Genomic DNA, 27,994 nt, shown 5'->3' on the forward strand with positions numbered 1-27,994 from the left:
AAGACCAGTTAGATGTTCAATCTAGATAGCTATAAGTTATATACAATGACATGCCAAAATCATTCATGTAGACTGGTTCATTTCATGTAGATGTGAGTTCTAGCCAATCGCAACCTATCACAGTCATTACCACCTCATTACCATTTCGCTCTGCATTGCGGGTGGTCCCATCCTACACATTTGTTTACAACCCCAGATGATCTCAGTCTTGACCTGATTATCTCTAAATACAGTCCATATTGACTAAAGGAGGATGGGCCCCCTTATTTTTTTTCTTCTAAGGTTTCTTCCTCCAGCTTTAAGGGAGTTTTTACTTGTCACTGTCGTCTTGCTCACTGGGGGATTTTGACAATTTCAAGGTAAAATTTATTTTACATTGAAAAGATAGAATTAGAATGTAAAACTTTCAAAACTATTTCATTTTTTGTCATTCAGTACAGTGAAGAATAATGGATTGTCATCCAATTTTCCATCTAGAATTTTAGGAAAAATTAAAAAGGGAATATTCTCTTGATTTTCTGATTTTTCTAGTAACCTATGGGCTATAGGCTTTATATTAGTCATGTTTAAACCCATAAACAGTAGCCTGAAGCCCACCGTATCTGTACAGTATGTGTGTGCTGCCTCCTTGCTACCCCACCATGTGCTGACACTAGGGGCGAGAGAGTAGGACGTCAGAGGGAGACGGTATGCAGCCTGCCACAGCCTACAAATGTGTGTGGGGTGCAGGATGTAAATAAAACGTTGTTTCCGTGTCTTTTCCCTCCGCTTGCCTCTGGATATGGGGCTTGGATAGAACAGGCTAATACCTACATAAATGTGGGATAGAGGAAAATCCCCAAATTATATTCTATACAGCCTATGAGAGTGATTTAACTCTCATTCAAACGGGAAAAGGGAGTGTTTGTGTGGTTTTAACGAAGCGTAAACTCCTTGCTGTGGGAGCAGAGGGAGGACACGGAGGAAAAAAAGACGTGAGCGAGAAGAAGGGTGAGGACCGGGAGCCCTGGAAAGCTCTTCGCCGGCTTCCGGACATTCAGGGGCGGCATCAAGGCTGCAGTCGTCGCTAAACTGGAGCGTCGAACATCCCCGATACTGGATTGGAATATTTAAATTATCTCGTAAAGCCTCGCCGTATATTTGGCGTTTATCATGTCCAGAAAAGTCCAAAGGAGCGAGGTGTGTGCCGACTGCAGTGCGCCAGGTAGGTTGAAATGCATGGATCAAGGCGTTGTTGGGATCTAGCTAGCGCTAGTTAACATTGTGTCTAGTGGGCTGAAGCGAGCTGGCGCTGAGCGGAGAGACACAGAGCACGGCTGCTGGGCCAACAAACAAACGGAGAAACGGCCTGCAAACCTCGGCCAGAAAGTGACCAGGGCCTTAACATATATTAACATGAAGAGTCCATCATATTCACCAACATTAGACCGTATATAAGGCGGCTGCAGTTGTGTTTAACTATTTCAGAAAACTCTGTAGCTGTTAGTTAGCCGGCTGACTGGTTAAACGGGGTTAGCTACAGGCTAATGTAATGGCGAGTTTTATATATCGGGCTCTGCTTGTTGTTAGCATCCGCGCTAGCCACGTAACATTAGCATTAACATTATTTATCCTTTCACCTGTCTAATAAATTAGCTACTATATAGTCTATATAACATGTAAGCTACTCGTTATGAACACACATTGCGTAGTCTTCTAGCTAACCTGCTAATCCAGTCAAAAGCGTAACTATTCAGAATGCTAAGGTTAACAAGCTAGCTAGTTGGCTAATTTTAGCTAGCTAGCATACCTCTGTTGCGTATCCCGACTCAATTAGTTATATAGCGTTAGATTATAAATGTCAAAGCGGGACATTTATCAGAAATGCCTGGCCTATAACTGCACAATAACGGTGGCGAAAAATAACTAAGTACCTAGATAAATAGTTAGCTCAGCTAGGTAAGTTGGCTAAGGCTAGCTGCTGTAGACGATCTACATCGTAACCTAGCTAGCTAGCATTAGCTATCGTAGCTAGTAGCGTTAGTAATACTGAAACTAGACAGTTAACGCTAACGCTAGCTAGCTGTCATTGACACTGTCTTTAACCGGAGTTTACATCCTGGTCGTTACATCCATTAAATATGATTCTAAAGTTAATTATGCATGATATAATTTGTTGTTGAAAACGTCATATAATTTAAGAAACATTTGCTTATTCTGTCACATCATAGACAGTTAGCTGGATAGCTAACCTTAGCACAAAACTTTACTATAGGTTAGCTACCATTAACTAGGTTAGCTACCGTAACTTAAATTAATTCTTAAGTAAACTTGAGAAAAATGTCACGTTTCGGTAGTTTATTGTCTGCCACATTCACTTATAATGGCATGTATACTATAACAATTGATAAACAGTATATTAATTGCTGAAATTGAATGTACCATGGCTTGTTATGGCTTCAGTATCCTGTTATCATTTTTTTTTGGAACAAGACTTTTGCAAAATCAGCTCATTTTTAGGTGAAAAGACCATAATGGCACATCTGGTTTACCAATCTTTTAGTAGAATATTATTTATCAGTCTGACTCTAATGCCAATTAAAATTCTTTCTTATTTAAGTAAAAAAATACACACTTAAATCACAATGGAATAAAAACAAGAGAAATGTCTTTAAACACATTCGCAAATGAGTTTTTACTATATGTCTTCACTTTACAAAATTACAAGCTGTTCACACTACATACCAGTGCAAATAACTAATTTCTCCAACCCTGTCTATTGGAAGCAGTGTTTCTATATTTCTTATATTTCTATATCTCTTTTGTTTTCACTATGTAAAACCATATTTTATTAAGCTGTCATCCCATTGTCTTTTGATATAACATCTCTTAATGACAGTCAGGTTATTGAAGATCAGTGGAGCCTTGGCCTTGCTTATGAAGCTCCCATCTGCCCCATAGGGAAGAGGGGGCAGAATGGCAGCTGCTGTCATACCCCACAGCTGCTCTCTTTCCAGGAATGTCCCTCTGTCTTTCTGTCCCCACTCTCATCTGATCACCTTCTCTCTGCACCATCCCATCTACTGATTTGTAGCTCCTGAGCTTCTACCTGCAGTCTGCCTCTAGCATGATGCAGTTACCAGCATACATTGTCAGCACTAAGGACAACAACATTGACTCTCCCGCACCAGTGCTGAGTTTTAGCTGGTGTCTTGGGCACTTGATTGACTCTGTTACTGCTCTGTCATTACTGCCCCATATTACTGCAGCTCCCTGGCTGCTGCTGAGGAGCGTGTAATAGTCACGTTTGACATGCCAGAGGAATGCATATAATGGTGTGGTGTAAAGTGGGGCTGAGTGCGTCAGCTGGTGAGGAGCTGATAATTGTTGTACTGCAGTGTGAATGTGAAAGGGTGGATGTAAAGCAACGTGTTGTGCAGTGTAACTGTTTGTTTGGTTTTGTTTTGTTAAGTGGGAAGAAAATTGTTTATGTGGCTATAGAACACAATATTGTGTTGCAATATTTGCACTTTAACAATGCGGAAGTGTGTGAGCACGTATATGAAATAATGTTAAGCAAGATTAAGGCTAAAGATCGAATTGTAGTCTCTCATAAGGCAGGTTTCAGTTTGACCTAACCCTGTATTTTCTCTCTCACTGCCCCAAACTTTGGGTTAGAGGAATAGTTCTCTGAAACATGTAAGTCAATGTATAGAAATTGTGGAATCTGTTTATGGAAATTAGATTTTGACCGTAATGTGTAATGTTAGCGAAGCATCTCCTCTGTTGTAAATTAAAGAAACAAACATCAGATACTTAACATGTCATGGCTGATTGACTACATCCTGGATGAGTGATAAATTACATTAAACAGGGCCTATAAATACTGTTCCTGTCAGCAGCCACTTGACGAATCCCCTGTTTCATGAGATCAGCTGTTTGTCATGCTTTCATGTGAACTTGCACAGGGATTAGTCATAGCCTAAGTATGTAATATTGGGTTGTCAGAAAAAAATAACAACTTATGTAATAAATCAAGTTAACTGTCCCTGCAATTGCTACTTAAATCTGAATCTAAAATCTAAGCAGAAGAGTAGAAGCAGAAGAGTAAAGTTTTGATTCAAGTGAAGTTTTGGTTTCATCTTTGCCATCATCACAAAGAGCTCCAGTTGCTGACAGCTAGGCTTTTCCCTGAGAATGCCTTCAGGCTCACTGTAAAAAAAAAAGTCTCATTATTAGGCCACACACACTTCTTTGGCTTGTGTTCTTTAATCCCTTTAACTTTGCATTTAAAAATGTTATTTTCTTTTAAATTACTCTGGTTGTTTGGGGCAATTTCTTAAAAAAATGTATTTAAATAAGAAGTGGTTGCTAGATGTATCTTTAAAAACGAAACAAAGAAATCTCACATTTTTCACAATGTACAGGGTAACAATGCAAACTAATTTACACTGATTTTTTTTTCTTGTGGGATTACTAGTATAGTTGCTTATCCTAGTAGGTATAGTTGAGGTGCATTTATTTTTCTTGTAAAGAAACATGGTCACACTCTAGATTTCTCATACGTATTTTGTTCTTTTTTTGTTACCTTTTTTGTTTTTCTGCTGTTCTAGTAATTATGCATTTATGCATATTTAGTTCACTGTTGTCCTTACACAGGGTATTTGCCAGGAGTGAAGGTTTGTATTATGTTGGTATAATTTTAGTGAAGTTCTAGAGGCCAGTAAAAGCCGGCAGCATGTTTCTGTCATTCTGTACTTGGTCATTTTACTTTTTACGTTAGAGTAACCTTCACCCTGACTGCACTGCTCTCCTGGCAGCTTTTGCCTCATGTGCCACCTCAGAGACCCAGATTTGTGGGGATGTGCTCATCTGGGAACAGTGTGTTGCCTCAGATAACCTGATAGGAATATAAAACCCTTTTGCTACAGTGGTGAAACCTATTTCAGAAAAGGATTTGTAAAACTGTGAACGCTTTGCTTGTAGCTGGAAACAGGAAAAAGAATAAATACGCTGTCCGTTTTATAATTCAATCATGACAGGCACTCCAGGCCTTCTTGAGGACCGTTTTGATGGATGTGTTTTTTAAAGGGATTCTCAGTGAGTTTTATGCTGTGTTGGCAGATCCGGGATGGAGCAGTATAAACAGGGGCGTGCTGATCTGTGATGAGTGCTGTTCTGTGCATCGAAGCTTGGGACGCCACATCTCCATCGTCAAGCATCTGCGCCACAGCGGCTGGCCCCCTTCTTTACTACAGGTACTTGGCACATACATTGATCAAATATATCACCTTCATTTCTACACCTATTATTCATTTTTATCTATATCTAGCTCCACTGTTCGTACTGGACACATTGTAGTTCTGCAATTACAGGCTGTAGTCCTTCTCTGCATACTTTAATCCTCTTTTTGCCCTATTCTTTAATGGTCAGGATGCCACCGGACCCCCACAGAGCAGGTATTATTTGGGTGTTGGGTCATTTTCACCATTGCTGTAATACAGGCGCAGTGATGGTTTGTTAGTGTGTGTGTTGTTTTGGTTGGCGTGAATCAGGCACAGCAGTGCTCCTGCAGTTTTTAAATACCATCCACGCACCGTCCGCCCAGCTAGCTGCTCCAACATGTAGGTGATAAGTCAAGAGACGGAAGACCGTCTGTCGCTGCGCTCATTCATCAGTGCAGGACGCTGCCCGGAGGTCACTGTAGGTGGACTATTCTCAGTGCAGTAGTGATGCTGAAGTGTTTTTTTTTTTAACTCCAGCAGCACTTCTGTGTCTTTACTAATGCTAGCACTAGGGCTGCAACTAATGATTATTTTGGTAGTCGACTAACCTGATGATTTTTTTTTTATTAGTCAATGATTGTTTCTGCCATGTTCTCTATCTCTAAACACAATGAAAAAAGCTGGACATGAGATTTGAAAGGCAATGTCTAGATGTTGTTTTTAACGTGTAAAATACTGATATTGGACATTATCGATTATATCGACTAATCGGTGCAGCCCCAGCCAGCACAACACACACTAACACACCACCACCCAAATAACATATGCTCTGTGATGGTCCTGTGGCATCCTGTCCATAGAAAAACAGGGTAAAAGGATGATAATAAAATATGCAAAGAAACAGACGGACTACAGTCTGTAATTATAGAAGTACAAACTGCTCCCATTTACTCAATGGATAATGGGTGAAGAAATATAATGTTCTAGTTAATCAGTGTTTATTCTACACTGAAATAATAACATTATAATAATAATTGAAATAACAGGGTCTTTCTCTGTGTAGGCGTGACTCAATACATGGTTTTAATGTTGCTTTGTGTTTCAGATGGTCCAGACTCTAGCCAGTAATGGTGCTAACTCCATTTGGGAGCACTCCCTACTGGACCCTGCGCAGGTTCAGAGTGGTCGCAGGAAACCTAATCCACAAGATAAAGTGCAGTAAGTATAATGTGTAGAGATTAATGTCTTTTCATTGTGACACATGCTGTTAAAAAAAATCTGTACAGCCTTGGGTGGATTTTCATCATATTGGACAGAGCAATATAGCTCTCCCATCACAAGCAAAATGCTGGTTGGTAACTTTAAATATTGCAAAGTGCTATTTGTTAACTTAATTATTACACTCTTGAAGAGCAGAATGTTAAGGTTAAGTTTAATTATTGGAGTTCTAAAATATTAAGTTCAATTCTACATTTAAGTTTTATTTAGAAAATTCTTAATCTCTGAGATGCAACAAAAACAGCCCCAGCAGTCTCACAGAGTTCCCCAACAACTCCCCAGAACACCAGAACAATAAGTAAAGTCACTTTGCTGGCCCAGATAAAGTCCTTATGAGCATTGCTAAAATGTCCTGTTCAGCCTGAGAGTCTCGGAGCCACAAAGTACAATCAGTCCCTCAGCTTGCTGTAAAGGGATTCCACCTGTTACATAGAGACATATCCAGCCTAGAAAATGTCCTGTCCTCAATGTGAATTAACTCCAACAGCCACCCTTTGAAACATCCACACAAGAGCTGTTAGAAAGCATCCAAATGATGATGTAAAGCTGCTACAGGATCAGGCCTTGGAAACGTCCAAGTCCTTGTTTAGAGAAACCCTTGCAGTGGGGCAGAGTAACTTCCTAGCCACGCTGTAGACTCATTCCAGCAGCAGGCTGTAGAAATATCCAAGATATGAATTTGACTCCCATACCTCTATGAAACCCATATTAAAGCTTTTGGTAGTTTACAGTTTATGTCAGAAATATAAGCAAGAGCAGTCTATCCTATATGGACTGACATCAAGGAATTGTCAACATGATGTTAGCATAGACATTATCAATTTCAGTTTCAGATGAATAATTTTATGTATTTCACTTGTTTGTTGAGAGTGCAATCAGCTATTGCTGGATTTTTATGGGTTTAGTTACATTTTTGGCCTCTTTTTACAGCCCCACCAAGTCTGAGTTTATTCGTGCAAAGTATCAGATGCTTGCCTTCGTTCACAAGCTGCCCTGCCGTGATGATGATGGGGTCACCACCAAGGACCTCAGCAAGGTGAGGAAGCTCAGAAAGGTCAGCTTAGTGTGAGCAGAGGCAGATCCTTTTTTCCTTCTGCTCTCTGCTTCCCACTGAGGAATTGAACATGCGGGCCCTGCAGGAGGGCTCTTAACGCCCTTAATGATGCCCTACTTGTGAATAATGGAGGCTGCCTTAGCATTATTGAGCAATTCTAATGAGACTCATAGACTCTCTCTTTCTCTCGCAGCAACTGCATTCGAGTGTGCGAACTGGGAGTCTGGAGACATGTCTGCGTCTGTTGTCTCTCGGTGCTCAGGCCAACTTCTTTCACCCCGTAAGTCTCCCATCTCTCTACCACTGCGGTGTGAACTTTTACATGCTGTACCAATCAGCAGTGGCATGTGAGTTGAAAAAAAACCTTCCTGATTGTTTAGGCATGGGCATTAATAATGAGATCAATAAACGCTTAGCCAGCACGCTAAACAGTAAACTAAACAGACCCCTAATTAACGAATTCACCCATTTAAAGGTGTTCTTGTTGCTGACACAGGTGGCCAGTTGTGCACACACAGCTTGTAGAATCTCCACACAAAGCGTTTCCCAATTAATCAAAAAAGTTTTAGAAGCAGCCACACATGAGCACAATTTATAGTAAGTCAGATTTTCTGTGTTATTCAATTAAGAGATACTAAAATTTTCCAACAATGAGTAGTGACAGGAAAACAATGTGGCAGATGTTCAGTTCCTGTAATTTTTTCCCCAGCTTATACTAATGGCTTTAGTCTGCATTGTAAAAAAATATGGTGGTGTAGTGAAGTGGATAACAACAAAAGTCTTCCCCTTTGCAAACAAGGGTTAAATTTTAAAATAAAAATGTAACCACAATAAAAAGTCCCTGGGGAATATTCCTAACACTGCATTTTTCCTTCTAAGTATCATTTAAATGGGTAAATATAAAATGAAATGTAAATAATGTCTGTTGAACACTTGTAGTGCAGTACATGTTTAGGTCTAATTCTTACGTAGAACAATGCAGCAATTTAGACAATAGAACACAATTTGAAATGTTAGTGTATCTTTAAAAACATTTTTTTAGGAGAAAAATAATGGTGAATACCCTCACCCTTCAAACAGGAAAGCAGACCATAGCTTTTTCAGTAATGTCAGGCATCACCTTAAGGCATATAAATCTTGCCAGCATTGGTCCATAGAGCAGTAGAACACAGAAAACTGAGGTTGGGTAAATAATTCCTACATAGTAGAGAGTATTGCTGCATGAAAAAGTGTAGCTATTTATTACTGTAGATATCTGAAGAAGAAATGGTGAAAGAACAGGTGTCCACAAACAAGAAGACATACAAAACTATCTAGAATTACCTACTTTTTAAATGTATAGCTGTTCACTGTCTTTGATTGTAGTAAACATTTGATAAATTCAAGTAATATGTTGAAAATTTAACATTAAAATGTAAAAACCTTTATTTGACTTTAAGTTGCATTATTGACTTTAATTCAGGGCGCCTTGTCAAAAGTTGTCCAGTGTTTAAGAGTGCTTAACTCACCAGATAACACCACACAATGTATACAGTCGTAGGCATTTCCCTAGTTATCCCCTGAAATAACGTGAGGACTGCGAGGAGCTTTCCTGGAGTGCTTGCTGACTGTGTCCACTCTCTCTCTGACTGCAGGAAAAAGGCACTACCCCTCTGCATGTGGCCGCTAAGGCAGGACAGGTCCTGCAGGCTGAACTGCTTGTAGTATATGGAGCTGACCCTGGAGCACCAGACATCAACGGCCGCACACCCATGGATTATGCAAGGTATAAACACAGACATGCACTCCATCAGAGGTTACTGGGCAGATACTCAAACACCAAGGCACTCCTCCTCTAGGCCAGGTTCCCTGCTCCTGAAACTGCAGCAGCCAGTGCCAGAATCTGCACCATCTTTGCTTGCATTTGTAGATGCAGAGCTAGATAAGATCAGTACATACTGTCCTGCTTTATGATAAATATATATACACATTGTTTACACAAGCTTTTGCAATGTAACAACCTTTATTTCTGTCCAGGGTTGCTTAAATGTTCTTTAAGATCTTTCATTGATAATGGGATATTTGGACCCCTGAGCAAATATTCAATTCAATGGGGTTCGGGACTGGACTGTGGTGGACAATCCATGTGTGAAAATGATGCCTCATGCTCCCTGAAGCACTCTTTCACTATTTAAGCCTAATAAAGCCTGGCATTGTCGTCTTGGAATATGCCTATGCCATCTGGGAAGAAAAAATCAGTTGATGAAATATCCTGGTGGTTCAGTATATTCAGATAGTCAGCTGACCTCATTTTTGGGCACAAAATGTTGCTGAACTTAGACCTGACCAACTGCAGCAACCCCAGATCATAGCCCTGCCCCCACAGACTTGTGCGGTAGTCACTAGGCATGATGGGTACATCATTTCAGCTGCCTTTATTCTTAACCTGATGTGCCAATAATTTTGGAACAGAGCAAATCTGCTCTGCACTCATCAGACCACATGACCTTCCATAGGATAGTGCCCTGGCTAACTGGAACACTCAGGATTCCTCAGTGTCGGGCGGCATTTAGCTGTTAATGCTAATGCTGCTGCACCCAGCCTTAGTGGAAATCTGAAAATCAAAGAAAATTTATATTATAATACTGAATAATTACTAATCGGGTTTAATTCTCATTGACCTGTTTAATTTAGGCAATGTTAAAAGTGTGAAAATTAATAAAAATCTGGTATTTGGCATTGGCTAAATGTTTGATTTTTTTGGTTGTGCACAATTTTGGTGCATCCCTACTTTTTAATGAGTAAGTACAGTATACACCTCTGTGGGTGATCATAAATACTGAGTTCATTTTGGTCAACCTGATGGTCGTTTTTTTTCTTTTTCTGTTTGGCACTCAGGCAAGCAGGACAGGTGGAGTTAGCTGAGCGCCTGGTGGAATGTCAGTACGAGCTTACAGACAGACTGGCCTTCTACCTGTGTGGCCGACGCCCAGGTCAGTAAATGTCCAGTCATTTGGAGCGGCTGGATGTGTGTGTACCCTTGTTCCTGTAATGGCTAATGTGGACCGAAACTAGATAAGGATGCTAATGTGTAATCTTTTCTCTCATTTATTCTGCAGATCACAAGAATGGACATTATATCATCCCTCAAATGGCTGACAGGTGCGGATAAACTCTTGTGTGTGTGTTTTGCATGCAGGACAGGACTGTATTTTTATGTTTTTATATTACTACAATGGGTCAGTTGGTATTGTGATGTTAAAAATGCCTCTGCACAATAAGACTTGTAGATTGTAAATACCACAGCCTTCTCTCAGCAGGCATGTAACACAGATCTGCCTTGGCAGTGGGTGTATTTGAGTGTGTTGGCCAGCAGGTTGCGCCATGTCGTCAGTCAGTCTGCATTAGAGCTGAAGGTCCACAAGCTCCTTCACTAATGCAGACTGTCTATTAGACTCTCCACTGCTGAGAGAAGGCAATCTAACAGTCAAACATAACTAACCTGAGCTGTGAGAATTTTGACATGGGTCTATCCGTCTGTCTGTCTGTCTGTCTGTCTCTCTCTCTCTGTCTCTCTCTCACACACTCTATCTATCTGTCTGTCTGTGTGTCTGTCTGTCTGTCTGTCTGTCTATCTACTTTTTTCGGTCTCTACTTCTCTAATTCTCATTCTACCTCTCTATCTCTGTGTCTGTATGTGTCTCTGTCTCTCTCTGACTATCTTGCTCACTCGATCTGTGTTCTCTCCATCTTTGCTGCGCTTTATGGAGGCAGAGCTCGCCCTAAGTGCCCAACGCAGAGGTATCTCTCCTTCTTCTCATTCCCCTCTCCATAATCCCCTCACCTTTTTCTTCACTTTACTCTTTATATTCCCTTTATATGGGTGTCAAAGCCTGGATAAACAAAATGGGCAAACAGAGCACAGGTCTGATCTCTGATTAAACAAAAAAAGAATAAAAGTAAAATAAATTTAAATTAGTCAGTGGCTGATATTGATTTGTGTGTGAGAACACAGTAAAGGCTTATTTATACATTTTTTTATGTACAAACATAAAGTATATCCCTACATGTTACTTCTACACTCTGTATATTTGCATTGGTTTTAAACAATTCATCCACTAGAGAAAAAATCACAGTCCAAAGTATATACTTACTGCAAAAAGAGGAAAGAGACACCATCCATAAGCTTTTAGACAATATGCACAGACTTTGAGTATAGAGTGTGGACAGAAGACCTCCATATCTGTGTCCTTATCTGGATTTGTACTAAGGTTGAGTACAATTAAACTTTATAACAGCCAGTTCAAACAGTTGACACCTATCTGGAAAACCTTCAGCAAACTTGAACTTGACCATGCAGTTCTGCTCTCCCGCTCATCTCGTTTTTCCTTCCGGCCTTGACACCTTTCCTGCCTTGATACCATGCTGCATCCATCCACCCTCAACCTATTTTTTTCCCTCCCCCCTTTCTCTCTCTCCTCATCTTTCTCTGTCCGTACGTTTGCGGCGTCCTTTTACTCCTGTGTCTGTGTCTTTGTCTCTGTGTAGCCTGGACCTGTCTGAACTGGCCAAGGCCGCCAAGAAGAAGCTGCAAGCGGTGAGTGTTCAGGATGCAGATCAGAGAGAGCTATTCTCTTTGTCCCAGTCATCCAGAGATTAACGTGGGCCTGTAGCTACTATTAAAGGTATTAGTGTATCTTTTTAGTGGTAGATTTTATCACTTAAACAGGATTGTTTGAGTTAAATATTCAGTAAGTGTGCAGCGTTAGGATCAATTCCTTGTCTCTGGTCTTTATTGACTGCTCTGATGGGCTTCTCCCAGATGCTTCCCACATGTGGTCCTGATGTCTGTGCATACCACTCTCCTGTTTTCTGCCTGCCTCTGTGCTTTTGGATGGCCTGTGCACTTAGTGTGCACTTCTGTGCACTCTGGCATCCTCTGAATTTAAATGCAGCATATTGATATTTTGTTTGTGTGACATGCAGCTCAATAACCGTTTGTTCGAGGAGCTGGCCATGGACGTGTACGATGAGGTGGACCGCAGGGAGAATGATGCAGGTAAGAGGCTTCTTCTTTTGCTTTACTTATCTTTTCTCTCTCTCTTCCTCTCCCTCTTTTTCTGTCCCCTGTTCCCTCTATTCCTCTTTCTCTTCAGCCTTCTGCGGCTGTGGTATGAGTGGAAAGTGTGGGTTCACGTCTAGCAGCCCAGTCCGTGGAGACTGATTGCTTGGTGTTTTATAAACACTGACTATAGAAGGGCACTGGCCAAGCAGTACGACTGCAGGGAAGGGAGGGACGCAGAAGGAAAGAGAGCAAGGAAGAGAGAGAGAGAGAGAGCGAGAGAGAAAGAAAAGAGAGTGTAAGTGAGCTGGTGAAGGAAAGAGTGCCTTAGGAATTCTCTCCTCCTCCTTCTTCTCCTCGCCCTTTCACTCTTTCTATCTCTCCTTCCTTCTGTGCGAAGTAGGAGCTGAGCTGTAGCACACTGGGGTGGCAGGCTGAGTCTCTGCAGGTAAGCAGGGTTGGGTAGGAGGCAGGGGGGCTACCCACACACACACTCAGACACTCGCGCACACACACGCACACGCGCACACACACGTATACAGGCAGGGGAGGGGCAGGCAGTCTGTTTTGTGTGTGTGATTGTGTGTATGTGTGTGTGTGTGTGTGTGCTCTGTGGAGAGTAATAAGAGTTCTTTTAAAATGTGGCTCATCCCTGTACAGCTTGATGTTAGTGTGGGTGTTGAGTGGGCGAAAAGATGACCTTGCTTTTCATTTTGTACAAAATTGATTTTTTTTTTAAATCTGCGTTTTCTTCTTATTCTCTCTCTTACAGTTTGGCTAACAACTCAGAACCACAGCACTCTTGTTACCGAAAGGAGTGCAGTCCCCTTTTTGCCAGTCAACCCTGAATACTCAGCTACACGCAACCAGGTAACACACACAAACACACACATCTCATTGGTGTTAGAAAAAAACTGGTTACATGAATTGAAAACATTGCATGTTACACGGGTCATCATTTAAAGATTAATTGACCAATTTGCACTTGTTTTTTCTTATCTTTTTCTTTTTTTGTCTTTTTTTTACTTTTGTTGAATATAATTAGAATGTATGAATGTGATGTGTGGACCAATAGAACATTTCCAAATTTACTTGGAACTAAGCCCGTTTACATTTACTGACTGAATTCCACTAAACAGAAAGAAGGATTTTGTGTGACAACATTGATATACAATGTATGAACAAAAGTATTGGCACACCTTCTTCTTCTTCTCTTTTTTTTCTTCTTCTTCTGAAATCAAGGCAATTAACAAGTTTTGATTCTACTTTTGTTGGAGCAACTAGTTTCAACTATATAGAGAGAGATTTCTATTAGATTCTAGAACATTGCTGTGAAGACACCCCTCTAATCCATGCCTGGCATAAGACATGGTGTCAGCAGGTTCATGTTTATCTGCTCCAGAAGGTCCATTGTTGTTTTTTTCTATGTTGGGACTAGACAAGCTGTGTGTATGCTTGGCGTCTGTGACACCATTGGATGCATCTTAAAGTAGCTGAGTTCATTCATTAGTTGCGGTGTTCACAGATATTTGGGCATATAGTAAAGTGTATTAAGACTGAGGACATTTTTCCTTATTTCCTCTCCTACTCTAATGTATTCTTCTTAGTATTCTTTGTCCTTCTAACTGTAAGTGAGAGTCTTATGATGCTGACAATACAAATAGCTCTACCCCCCTGAATCTTTTCTGTTTTTAAGAGAGGGCGGGAGAGAGAGAGAGAGAGAGAGAGAGAGAGAGAGAGCACCCAGCTGGCTGTGGGGAGCCAGTGGGAGAGCTGCATGGCAGTGTGTGGCTGAGGCTGCAGCCCAGACCCAGATGTGAGCAATGCAGTCTGACGTAGACAGTGAGGAGGAACAGCCTGTGTGCAGCAGGGATTTGAGGAAGAGCCCAGTAGGGAGAACAGAAGGGCAGAGCTGGCTTCATGATGATGTCTGGGCTGTGGCAGAGACAAAGAGGGAGTGGGGTGGATAAAAGCACAGGTCTAAAAATAGACACTGTGTTTTTTTTTTCGATGGTTTAGGGCCAGTGCTGGTCAGTGTGCAGAGGGTGAGGAAGAAAGGAAGAGAAAAATATGTTTTTCCAGTAGTTTGAGGGCTGTGAACCCTCCCTCTCTCACCATTTCCACTAAGGGACTCTCTGTCTCTTTTCCCCCACTCCCTCCTTCACTGTGGGCTTTAACAGACTTTTATAGACTGCTGTTGGCCTGTTTGGTTCCCGAGAGGTGATTGACCAGTCTAAGAATTTCCGGCTTGCTGCTGAGTACTGATTATAAATGACACACACATACGCGCACATGCACACACACTGGTTAAACACTATGCATTGTAGACAGTGCCACGTCATCAGCTTAGAATGGTATTAAAAACATTTAGTACTTTTTTTTAAATTAAGACATCTTTTTATAAAGAATATATATATTTTTTTAATGATGCAACATATGGCGTAATCATTCAAGTATTTTAACTTCAGAAAGGAGCTTAAAAATAAAGATCCCACGTACATTTAAGAATAATCTATTATGAATTGTTTCTGTTATTAAATTTCATACATAAATCTGGTATACAGAAATATTTTTCTAGCAGAAGTGTTTCAGATAGATAGATAGATAGATAGATAGATAGATAGATGTGAAGAGGAGCTAGTGATAGTAGCAAATAGGGATGCACGCTATTTAAAAAACTGATGTTGTGTTATTTTTATGACATATAGACATATAGGACTTTTCCACCACATTTCACTGGAAGTCAGTATTTCAACATGTGGTATAAATTAACGAGCTCTGTGTGTCAAAGATTAAAATAAAATAAATTAATTTGGGCTGATATTATCTATGTTGCATAGATGTGTCACAAAAAAAACAAAAAAACATTTGTTTGAAACTGCTAAGTTTTTGTCCTGCAGTGCAACTATTGGGCAAGTCCCTAAAAGCAAAGCATCTATGTTCTTCTGCAGCAAAGCACTTCCGCCACCATGCGTTACAGTTTGTAAGGTACTTCGAAAAACTGTGCTTTTGCCAGAAAGAACTGGCCTATGTTGGCCGAACAGCACCTGACTGTCAAAAACAAACGTAAAATTGAAAAACATTTTTTTTTTTTATGTAACTGAGGAAATTTTGCAATTTGTAAGTGTTACGATAATGTCAACCCTTTTTATAGCTTGTGGCTAGCAAGCTGGTTGGCTCTTTTTGCGTTACAAGAACTCCCCATTCATATTTTAACTACTGAATTATCTCCTTATTTATTATGTGGCTGCATTGAATTTGTGGGTGGTTTTTTTTCCCAGTATACTCATAAGTACTCCCCATCATTTAGTAGCAGATTACATTGTATAGCTGCTTTCAAGTTTTTTTTGTAACAGGTTTTAAGCAGAATTTAGGCTATACTCCCTTTTAAACTGCATCTTGGTTCTCTTAGGGTCGACAGAAGTTGGCTCGTTTTAATGCACGAGAGTTTGCCACCCTCATCATCGACATCCTCAGTGACGCCAAACGAAGGCAGCAAGGCAAAGGACTGACGAGTCCCACTGGTGAGACATGCTGCATTCTGCTTTCGCAGCCTAAGATTATATACCCTTACTTAGAATTATAATCGAGCCTAGAGCTAACAGAGTGTCTAACTCCATATTAACACTGTTGAACATTTCAGAGCCTCTGGATGTGGGCCAGGCGGACGATGACCAACATGACTATGACAGCGTAGCTTCTGACGAGGACACAGACAGTGAGCTGACCACACAGAACAACACTAACGCCCAGCGCAACAACCGTGCCAAGGTCAGATCCTCTGCTATTATGTATTATGTATGCGGGGGGCAGTTAATCAGGTGTTCTGGGTGAGCTTGTGTAGAGAGTGATTTACTTCTGTGGGGCTCTAACTGTATGTGCTTTAAAGCTTCATTGTTAAACCATTATGGGCTATAGAGCAGCAGACAGCAGCAGTTGTGTCAAAGCACCAAGCCTGTCCCAGCATGCATTGCGGGGTAATGGGCTGCCTTGCCCCATACTTGTGTGATGACATCAGCACTTACTCGGATCTCTGATGTGTGGGCCATTGTTCTGCAGCTGGAAAGAGGAAGCTGTGTCTGAGCACGCTCCTTTTATATACAGGAAGTGCACTGGATGAGCCAAAGTAACTGTGTAATATGCTGCACCAGGGACTGTGTATCGGCACTACTTGCTGTGCAATACAGAAAGAAACTGTATTATAAATAAGCAGATCATGCACACAGTCTTTCAGCACAGTTGGACAGTTATTTTGAGTCACACAAGACCAGGCACCTAAATGACAGTTTTAACAGCGTGTTTTGATCACTAAAACAATATGGTTTGGCTCTATAATTCATAAAAAATGTGACACTTGTTATGGCTTCTGTGCAGTTCTTCGCATTGATGGGGCGGTTCCACACTAGAGCCACAATAATATTAACCCTTTTCAGCTTGCAGTGTAATCAGCAAGCTAATTGGCTTTTTTGGCAACTCTCATTCATATTTGATCCAGTGACCGGTTTCTGCGTTTATAATATATCTGCACTAAATTTGTGTTTTTTTTCCCGCCATTATGTTTATTCGTAACTTCAGAGATCCAAAATGTGGTAATATAAATTAAAGCAATCTGTGTGTCAAAGATTAAAATAAATGATATTGGGCAGATATAATCTGCATGTGGTAGATGTTACATAAAGAATGAGAATTGTGTACGGTAAATGTTTCCTTTATATGTATCTGACTGCAAGGGTGTGTTGCAAGCCTTTTTTTGTAATAGATTTGTGCCCATATCTTTCTCTTTAACATTTGGACTAAAGATTTTCTTTTAAAATATCGGTATAAATTTGTCCACCATTTGATCATAGCGTCTCAGTGCTTTGTATTGGTTGAGTTCAGGGACATGTTTGGTTTTCAGTGGAATCTCTTTTTGTGTGTTTATGGTGATGCACAGTCTATAATGATGTCTGTTGTTTGTTGATGTGAAATCTTGGTCTGATGAAATCTCACTTCAGGAAATGTTCTGTGGTTTAGGGAAAAGGTGCAGACTGTGTAACATGCATGACCCATTATAAATTGTCCAGAAAATTACCTGTTCTATTTAAAGATAAGCCCACTCAGACAGCAAAACTAATGCAGATATTTGGATTTACACATACAAAGTTCTGGGTTACCATGCATGGATGAAAGAGATTTTGTGTGTTATATTTCTCTCTATCCTAAAATCTTTTTATAGTATTTATTTAGACGTTTTTATGTTTCACTGTAAACTAGGTCCACACTGCAAACTATAATACTCTTTATTGCTGCCAGCTGTAAATAATGTCTGTAATGTCTTGAATACAGCGGTAAAAAAAAATTTAAAACTAAATCCAGCATGGTCAGTGTAACATTTAGCAGTTTAGTTTTCTGACTGTATCAAGCTAAATTCGAAAATAGAAAATTGGGTATGAAACTTTTTTTTCCAGTGAAAAAGAAATGTGTTTTTATCCAATTTCTTCTATTTAGTTTTTCGTTTCAGCCTTTCACAAACAGAATTTTAGGAAAATTGAAAAGATGAATCTTCTCTCGATTTTCAGATTTGTCCATTTTTGTATATTTCACTACACTGCACTACATATAAAAAATTAAAAGTTTTTACATCAAATTTTCTATTTTTGCGTTTAGCCTAAAACGGCCAGAAAATTTAATTAACAATCGTTACACTGACCCAGCATAAAATTACTAATATCTGCTTCATTAACATGCCTGGATCAGCCCTCATCCCGATCCGCAGGGTTTGGGACACCTCTAGTTTACGTGAAATGGTCATATATATTATTATTTTTTAGGTCTCTATCCTGTTATGTTTTATTTAAATATAAAAACATTAAGACGGTCTGATTGCATTTGATTTTAATCACGGTGTTCATTGTTTGCTCTACAATCAGAGCATGGACTCGTCTGACCTGTCGGATGGACCCATCACACTGCAGGAGTATCTTGAAGTGAAGAAAGCCCTGGCTTCCTCAGAGGCCAAAGTCCAGCAGCTCATGAAGGTCAACAACAACCTGAGTGAAGAGCTTAGGAGGCTTCAGAAAGAGGTGCGTAAGCAAATACAAATTAGAACAAAAGAAGATTGCTCAACGTGAAGGAAAAGTTTGACTAGGTAGTATTGTCTTCATCAGTTATTGAAATGAAATTAAAAGATTATAGTTAAAATTTAGTAACTAATATCTATACAATTTTTACTTCCAGCATAAATGTAGTTTTACATTTTGTAGAGGTCAGGCATCATTTCTGTGTTTGGTCACTGTATTTTATTTGTGTCAATCATTGTCTGTTTGTTTTTTGGGTGTCACTGTAATTATACAAACACACACACACACACATACAGAGCAAGACATTACAGCCCCACCCTTTACCTAAGCAAGTACCAGACTGTGCACATGGCAGTATATCTATTTATCCCACCCTGAGAATAACTCCTGTCCTTTCTCATACACCCTACTGACCCAAATACCCCTTATTCTATCAGTATGATCTTTTACTCCCTGCATGATTCAATTCAGTCTTTACCTGTATACCTCTCATCAAACCTTTTATTGGAATGACTCTTTATGTTTGCATTTGTGTGTGTATGTGTGTGACTCCTGCTGATGCCCCTTCATTCCCTGTAGATCACGCGGATGCAGACGGAGAACATATCGCTGCGGGGGGCCCAGGCTGGGGCAACGGGAGCTTTATCTGGGGGCGGCGGTGTGCCTCTGTGGCCTAGCGGGGTGAGGGGTGTGGCGGGGGGAGGCGGAGGATCAGTCAGTGGGGATTCGGGCCTGGCCCCGCCCTCCTCAACCCCGCTCCGCAGGGACAGACAGGCCTTTTCTATGTACGAGCCTGGAGCCGCCGCCCCCAAAACCCTCGCCCCAGCGCTGGACTCCCTGACCGGCCACCTGCAGCCCCTCGGCCTCAGCGTAAGTGTGCGAGCGCTAGCAGCCGGCCTGATTCCTTGCACTCTGACCTGCGTTTCTTTTCACTCTTTCTCCGTCTCTCTCTGTGGACCTTCACCAGCAGTGACACGCTTCTTCCGCCTTGGCAGCCCCTGCTTTACACTTGTGGTTTTTGTGTTCACCATTGACTCACTTAACTCACTACTGCACACTGCCCTCTACTGCCACCTCACGGCCATACATCAGCACAGTCTGCACTTTTTTTCCTCTGGATAATACTCGTCACTCCAAACGACACATGACACATGCTGATGTCAACATGACATAAATCATAGTCAGGAGCATGAACTTCTGCTGTTTTTGGAGGTGTTCACAGGATTAGGGGTGGAGTGATGGCATCTCTGCCATCAGAAGCTGTGGCTAATGTGCCAAGAGAGGCTGTCTGATTTAAGATGAGCTTGTCTTGTGCTTACCTGCTGTCTGAGCTAGCTGGGAATGTAGATTATACGTGGTTTAAGGAATGTTCAGGTGCCTGATTGTCTGATCAGTGGACTGATAGTAGTGAGAGTTGGCTTGAACTGAATGTGCTGTTTCTTTTAATTTATTTTCTCTGCACTGTTACCTTCAAAAAAACAGGTTGTCACTGCAAGACACAAGTTGCAAAATGAGTTTAACTGAGTGATGATACACGCTCACTTTTTGGGCACAATCACTATCTTTTTTGCTCCTATCACTATCAAAATAGGGTCAAATGTTTTAAGAAACAAAAGTATAATCCATAACCAAGAAATTTAAATTTAAAAATAAGCGGATTATTATTTATATCAAGAATTTAGTTTGACCCTGTTTTTACAGGTGGGTGGGGACTATTCGGTCATTGACTGAAAACATTAACTGAAAGCGAAAACATATTTCTTATAAAGGTAGAACACAAAACGGAAAAATTAAACACTCCTTAATATTAAATATTAGGGGTGTCACGATCTCGATATTTTATCGAAATCGAATCGAAATGAGGTCACGATCTCGAGTATCGAAGTCAAAAAGAGGATCGACGATCCCTCCCGCGCGCGCTACGCAAATAGCGCAGCGCGCTACGCAAATGGCGCGGCACCAACACAGCGCATCCTATTCATTTAAATAGAGATAGCCACTGCATGAGCGCAGTCGGCGGGAGTGTGATCACTGTTTTTATCTGTCCAACGGGGGAGGGGGAGGGGGAGGGGGGGGGCGGGGTTTGGGCGCGCAGGTTTTGTATCTGTATCTAAGGGAGGGGTGGGTGCGCGCAGGTGAGAGCGTGTGAACTCGCTGAAATGCGTGTGTCAGTGTGACTTGAGAACACTGACTATAGATCACAGTGAGGTGGATTAAAAATCTTAAACTTATAATTGACTACACCTGTTGCTTTCCATTGAATTAAAAAAACATCTTTCTCTCAGATAAAGTAAACACAAGCGTGTTTCTGACTAAAATAAAAGCTTTTCAGGAGAGATATAAGTTATGTGTAAATATTTATAAGACAATACCCACATCACTTATCTAACCAGCCTGTACTGATTTCTGCCCCCCAATAATGCTTTCAATAACCTCTTGTAACCCCTGGGAGCCAGGGGTTACACTCTAATAGCCTTTAATAGTCTTCAGTAGCCTTTAAAAGACTTACCTGGCGGCCGTGGTGTGTCCACTAAACTCCGTAGTTATAAACATCCTGAGGTTAGCAGCGCGCTAACTGACCTGTTTATAATGTAATCCGAGCAGTGCCTCCGTGTCGGCTGTTCTAACCTGCTGCTGTTAGCTGCTGGGGCTGAAAGATGAACTGTAGTGAGCTGTATTATCCGGTTAGTGGGGTTAAAACCTTTATTTGTTTACAGAAACAGTAAAAACGGACTGGCTGAGCTCTGTAGCCCGTGGCTGGGCTGTACTGAAGTAGTGACTGAGTGAAGAGAGCGGGGCTTGTGCTGCTGCTGCAGCTCCGACTAGTGGTTGGATGAAGAACTGCAGCTTCATGTAATGAGCAGTTTCACCAGCCATCCACACACAGCTCTGATAAACTGCTTGTTTTAATAGTGCACACTGTTGCTACCAAAAAAAGTCACTAGATGGCATTACCATATATATCTTAATAAATAATAATAATAATATTTATAATATTTATAATAATAATAATAATAATAATAATAAATATATTATTTAAATTTTATGAGGCATAAAATAATAACAAGAAAAAAAAACAAGAAAATCGAGAATCGAATCGAATCGTGACCCTCAAATCGAAAATGAAATCGAATCGAGGATTTAGAGAATCGTGACACCCCTATTAAATATTCTGCTTACTTTTCAAATTTAAATTTCTTGGTTATGGATTTTACCTTTGGTTTTTAAAATATCTGATGCTATTTTGACACCATAAGGATATTTATTGGAGTTAGTAAATTATTTAAAAAATAGTAATAACTGTAGGTAAAGTAAGGCATTAGGTAGTCCTATGATGCTAAGCTGCAAGCTGTGTCTTGTTCTGAGTCAGTGTCTTAAGTATTATTGCAGGATAATATATGGCAAACAAGTCGATAGCCTTTGATCTTGTATTTTTAATGTAGAAATGTTTAATTTTATACACTGAGATGTCACATGTTTGGGATATGCATGTGGATGCAATATTTGCTCGTCACGATCATTACCACCCACTGCGCTGTCCACTGTGGGATGGTAATGTTTCGTATGATTTATTCCTTGCACACATTTGGCACTCCACTGAACTCGAAGCGTAATTTATATCGCCTTGCCATTAGCACACTAGCCAGTGTTTAACCACAAATGTACGTATTCCTATCCCATGACTTTTGGCACTTCTTCTTTTGGCATCCCTCAGTTCTAAAGTAAGGATGTAAAAAAAAAATTGGTTAATTTTAAATCCACTTGCTTCTGCTATTCCAGGTCTTCCATTTTAGGACGAAATCTGAAATCCGTCTGTATCATTCTTCAGACTTTAACATTGAACAAAACTCCTGATCCTTTTTTATGTCCTTTTGTTTTTTGCTTCGTTGATTGCTAAGTAGTATAACAGTCTCACGGTGCACTTGAATTACTGCACAGCTCGATTCTGTTCTCTGCAGAAACCTCTCCTGAAGTCTCCTTCTTTCTAATTTCTGCTCGTCGGTTGATTCCCCTTTCTGGCTTTTTTTTCTGATTAAGTCTTGAACTGTGTTGAACATTTCCTCAGATGCGAAAAGGGGGTCCTGCAGGCCCCACACCCTATGGAGGACCACACCTCTCAGCCTCTATGGAGGTGGGCCGATATATGGTGAGTCGTGCTCAAATTGCACATCAGTTGTAATGTTATCTCAAATGAATGAGTAGTTTACAAAAATAATTATTTAGAAATTATTTTTAATAACTAGTAATGAAACATTTGTCCTTTTTTTTAGGCTCCAAAGACAGAGAAACATGGAAGCGGCACGGATAGTGATTATGACAATACTCAAACGTATGACGGCTCACTTGGGTAAGAGTAATCTGGTAATTTGTAAAAAAAATTGTGGACCGGCCTTCTAATGATTATATTCAGCTACTGTTTAATACAGTAGAAAATTACTCTCTAAAGCAGATAAGGGTGAATCTATTGATACCATGACAAATGCCAGGTGTAGGCTAAGTGGGTATAAAGCCCCCCAGCATTAATCTGTGGAGCAGTGGAAATGTGTTCTTAAAAATTATGGTGACGTGTGAAGGTAATGAATAAACATCCTTATCTCATTAATACTCTTTACATACAGTATATATCTAGTAGAAAGTATTCCTTGTACAGTGGAAACAATGAGTGAGCTAGGGTTCCATTCCCATTTTCCATATAGTGTAGCTAGCAAATAATGGACGTTTATGTACTCCAGCTCTCGAACAGTGCTGCTAATAAAGTTTGAGTGTAACTGTATCAACAGGTTGTGATTGATAGTGATTGATGTCCTACTGTGTGTTTGGTGTGATGGTGTGTGCAGTGTGGGACGTAGCAGCGAAGATGACAGCCGAGGAGAGGTAGAGGAAAGCGGTGATGGTGGGGAGCCAGACCCCACCCTCCCTTGCACAGAAGATGTCATCTTGAAGACAGAGCAGGTCACCAAGAACATTCAGGAACTGCTGAGAGCGGCACAGGAGTTCAAACATGACAGGTGGGTACTATTGTTTGTTTGCCAAATTAAGTCAATTTAAAAATGTTAAATTCAAGAACCTAGCTTATTGCTTTTTAAGGAATGAATGAATGATCTTCACAGGCCAGTACAGCCTGTAGAGCTACAAAAACATAAACATTGCAGCATTTTACAGATAATCAAGCAAATTAAAGACAATATGTTCTCCTGAAGATTGATTCAGTAATAGGGGCTCTTGCTTTGGTTCTAGTTTTGTGCCATGCTCAGAGAAGATCCATTTAGCTGTGACAGAGATGGCCTCTCTTTTTCCAAAGGTAAGTCAACATCTCCCATTTTCTCACTCTTTTAGCACCTTCCTTTTTATTTATAAACTAATTTTGTGAACTAAGTTTGTGAATAAGCACTCATTACACATATGCTACTTTGGGAAAATTAGTGGGAACACTATTTTTTTTCCCATACATAAAGCAAACAGGTAGATAAATTCAAACATACGGGTTACACAATCGTTGTAGGCTAATATTCAGAATTTTGGGGTTTAGTGTGGCCTTGTACCATTTTTTGTGACCTTTTTTGCTGTTTGGGTAATTACACACACATGGACATTCAGTGCAAAGCACGTAAACTCAAACGTAAACAAGTACAAAAAACCTAAAGTAGTAATTATCTTTAAAGCAAGCCAGTTGTTAAGAACATTTGCTTGTGTAGCGGAAAAATACATGTCAAACAGTCCTTTGTTTAGACAGCAATCAGAAAAACCTCTATAATGTATTCCTGTAAGATCACAATGATTTTAAAACTGTATTTTAATGTAAAAGCTACACATTACACTTTAATTAAAAAAAAATAAATCTCAGCTCAAGTCATTTTAAATAATATAATTATATTTTGTGGAAAGGAAGGACAAAAAATGTTTATGTGACTGATCTCTCTCTCTCTCTCTATTTCTGTCATTCACAGAGGCCGGCGCTGGACGCTGTTCGCTCTTCTCTGAGGCTGCTGGCAGCAAGCGCCTCTCGGCTACAGGTGGAGTGCCGCAAGGCAGCGCCTCCTGAACCATCAGCCAGCACAGTGGACTACCAGCTCCTCACCCAGCAGGTCATCCAGTGCGCTTATGACATTGCCAAGGCCGCCAAACAGCTGGTCACCATCACCACCCGCGAGAAGAAGCAGTGACCCAGTGGATGAGCAGGACGTGTACTTAATGAGAGACAGGCATGGGCACGCACTACAGAAACGGGAAAGGAGTTGGCATACTGGTGGTTAAAAAAAAAAAGAAAAAAAAAGACTAGAAGCAAACAGAGGGCGCTGCTGTGAAATTCTGAATGAAAAGAGCAATGGAAACAAAGCACATGGATGTTGAATGTAGGGAAAGATGAATGAAATGAAAGAAAGCATGAAAGGAATAGTGGCAAAAAGACAGCGAACGGAAAAGGAGAAAGAAAGAAAGCTTCAAGCAGCCGTCACCACCAATATGAGGAGAGAGGGTGGCTTGGTGAAAGGCCCATTTTCGGAGCGGCAAATCATCTCACTCCATCTCTGACTTTTCTTCTGTTATTGGGATCTTTCTTTACCTACACTACCTTCCTTCACTCAAATACTCCTTCCATTCTCACATCCTACTCACACACAAATACGAATACACACTCTTATACATACCTACACACACAGGTCGGTGCTTGTGGCCTTATAACACACTCACTGCTGCTCCTCTGGTTCTCTTTCACATTCACATGCTCATTCAACACTAGCGCACACACGCACACACACAAACAAACAAGTGTATACAGCACACTCTCAGCCTAGTCCGGGAGAACCAGATCACAGCCTCTAGCACCTATATGTGTATTTTTCTCCCCACTTGTCTTTTGCCTTTTTTCTCCTCACTTTCTCATCCTTTATTTTTTTTTTCCTTTTTAAAGTTCTTACTCTTCCTTCTTGTTCCATCTTCATTGTTTTTTCTTGAATGCCACTCCACTGGCCCATATCTCTCGGGACAAATGCTCAGACTTAAAAACAAAACACTTACACTGGAATTTATTGTAATGATTATGACTATAGTTTTGTATTAATGTTATGATTATCAGTGTCATTGATGGTTTCTTCTGCCTTTTGTTAATTATGTTCTTTTTTTTTTTGTTTGTTTTGTTGTTTATGTATGTTATGTTATTTCATTTATCTTATGGGTCATGAAATGGGGGAGTGTTTTTGAATGGGACACTCAGCCCTTACAGTTTTGGAGGAGTTGACAAATCTGTGAGTCTTCATGACATTTTGAGTACAGAACACACCTGTACTCTAGGGGAACATGTTAGGATCACTACATGTGTCACTATGTGTACAAATCCCTTGCGTTCATCATAGCCAAAGGAAAATGAGGGGTATATGGGGAACACTGTAGCGATTACCCTCTCCTTTTGAGCACAAAGACAGCGTCAAATGACACCATTGACTGAGAAAACCGTGTACAGCGATGTAAGAAGGTAAGTTAGCCTCTCATCCAGATGAGGAGACGGATCAATTCATCCATCTCATCACTGTTCCTCCATAGTGGCTCTTTCACTACATCCTCAGAAGCAAATTGCTCCACTTTGGTTGGACGGATTCCCTCCCAGCTCTTCTTGCATCTTACTTTCTTTGAGAGCATCAAATCAACGTCCTTAGTAGTGTAGTGTGGTAGGGAACTGCGGTTTTTGAACCCTTCTTTTCTGGACCAGATTTGTTGTTTTTCTTCTCTGAGAATATCAGGTTTTTATAGTATGTCTCATGTTTTCTTTTTTTTTTTTTTTTTTTTTCGTTTTTCTTTTGTTTTTACTTTATCGGAAAGCATGTGTATTTACTGTCAATGTAACAAGACCCTTACGTTTATATAAGCTACAAGGAAGTGAATGTTGCCGGTTGAAGACCATCACCATCAACGTTCTCCTCCAAGGCACTTCAGCAGGTTACAGTAATGGGAAAAAACTGAGCTGCTGTTCTGTGTAAAGCTCTCCCATAGTGGATCCAGGACCAGTGAAGCCAGTGTGGGTGAAACTGTAGCGGGGGCAGCAGCGGGGGACTGCAGGATACTTCTGAACAGCTCTTAGCACAGCCCACTGATTTTAACAGAGAAGTAGCCTGCTTTTAATGATGTTTGTGGGGGTGGTGATGAACTGAAGAGCTGTGATAGCGTGGACAAGCTGAGCACTACTTAATCTAAACACCATGTTCATCAGCCTGACGTTTCATTTATTTAGACAGCCAGAGGCCACAAGTTGTTCACACAGTCCTGTCTGAAAAAAATGGAATGGAAATGCTTCCGTTTGGACTACATTCACATTTCAAATGAAATGTCTAGCCCTTACTGTCTACACATGTGGTTCTTAAACCAGTCCTCAGGGCCTTCCAGTTGGTCCACATTATGAGAACCACCAACCTACACTTGTCTAGTCACAACAGCTTCACTCACATGTGTCATCAGTGCTATTTTAGTGTTAAACCGATGCTTTCATATGTTTCCGTTGCTACAGCATAAGCCTTAAAGTTCCTCAGTTGCCATTATTTTTACCTTGGTTATTTCTTACATTGTTAATTTATCCCATGTCAACTTTATCCACTACAGACACTTGCCTTTTTTGCATTGAGGGAAATGAGATGATACATTTCCCTTCAAAATGTGTCAAAAAGATCTGAGAGAATCTGTGATCATTGCCTTTGCACATCTCTACCAGACTGATTCTCTGTAGCATCTGTTGTCTTGATAGTTGCCATTTCTTCCATCTTCTTTGACCTCTCACTCTGTGTAGCACAAGTTCTAAGGTAAAATAGCCTCTTTGCAGGGCTTAATGGTGTTGTTAAATGGTGGTTCTTGGGAGATGTTTTACCCAGTTGTTTATTTTTGTGACCGTTGTTATACATTGGGAGAACCCAAGAGGTTATAGCACCAAACTGAGAGAAGAGGAGAGATGGGGATGTAGGCCTTAAGCCTGTGTTGGGAGAGCAGGAGCCTTTGCACGTACCGACTTCATGATCTATCCAGCACAATGTTGGGCTCCTTTGGTTGTAAATTGTAGAAGCTTAATGTCTGCCTTTGTCCCATGCAGCCTCATGCCATCAAGCAGTCAATGCACACATGAACCAAGTTTTCACATTCACACAGACATGCACACAGACGAGCATCCACGACCTACTCTTGCGTAGTCTCTTCTTCAGTTCAGTCCAACTCACTGCACTGTACTTGTAATGACTGTTCTGAGATTGCTGATGGGAGAATTTCTTTTAGAGTTAAACTGTATAAAATAAACAACTAAGCAAAAACGGCGGAATCATAATAGAAACTCGTAAACTGTACATTTGTAATAAAGACAGAAAAAGTTAATTGTCCTACAAGA

The 27,994-nt window shown here is 40.6% G+C and overlaps 1 protein-coding gene across 3 annotated transcripts; it reads left to right on the forward strand.

The window, feature by feature from the left end:
• Positions 1-668: 668 nt before the first annotated feature.
• Positions 669-27,981, forward strand: git1 (G protein-coupled receptor kinase interacting ArfGAP 1). Of its 3 annotated transcripts, XM_007236812.4 has the most exons (21): positions 669-1,204; positions 5,104-5,237; positions 6,310-6,422; positions 7,413-7,518; positions 7,730-7,816; positions 9,171-9,301; positions 10,414-10,508; positions 10,635-10,677; positions 11,290-11,316; positions 12,064-12,112; positions 12,502-12,574; positions 13,350-13,447; positions 15,990-16,101; positions 16,221-16,348; positions 18,487-18,639; positions 19,216-19,506; positions 22,703-22,783; positions 22,908-22,984; positions 23,475-23,645; positions 23,875-23,938; positions 24,585-27,981. In XM_007236812.4, exons 1-21 carry the CDS (start codon positions 1,153-1,155, stop codon positions 24,798-24,800), a joined length of 2,301 nt encoding a protein of 766 aa, XP_007236874.2. In that variant the 5' UTR covers positions 669-1,152; the 3' UTR covers positions 24,801-27,981. The 3 variants fall into 3 exon arrangements, with proteins under 3 accessions (XP_007236874.2, XP_007236876.2, XP_007236875.2); XM_007236814.4 differs by lacking the exon at positions 19,216-19,506; XM_007236813.4 differs by lacking the exon at positions 11,290-11,316.
• Positions 27,982-27,994: the final 13 nt, after the last annotated feature.

This window comes from Astyanax mexicanus, chromosome 18 (genome assembly GCF_023375975.1).
Source record: "Astyanax mexicanus isolate ESR-SI-001 chromosome 18, AstMex3_surface, whole genome shotgun sequence".
Classification (NCBI taxonomy): domain Eukaryota; kingdom Metazoa; phylum Chordata; class Actinopteri; order Characiformes; family Acestrorhamphidae; genus Astyanax; species Astyanax mexicanus.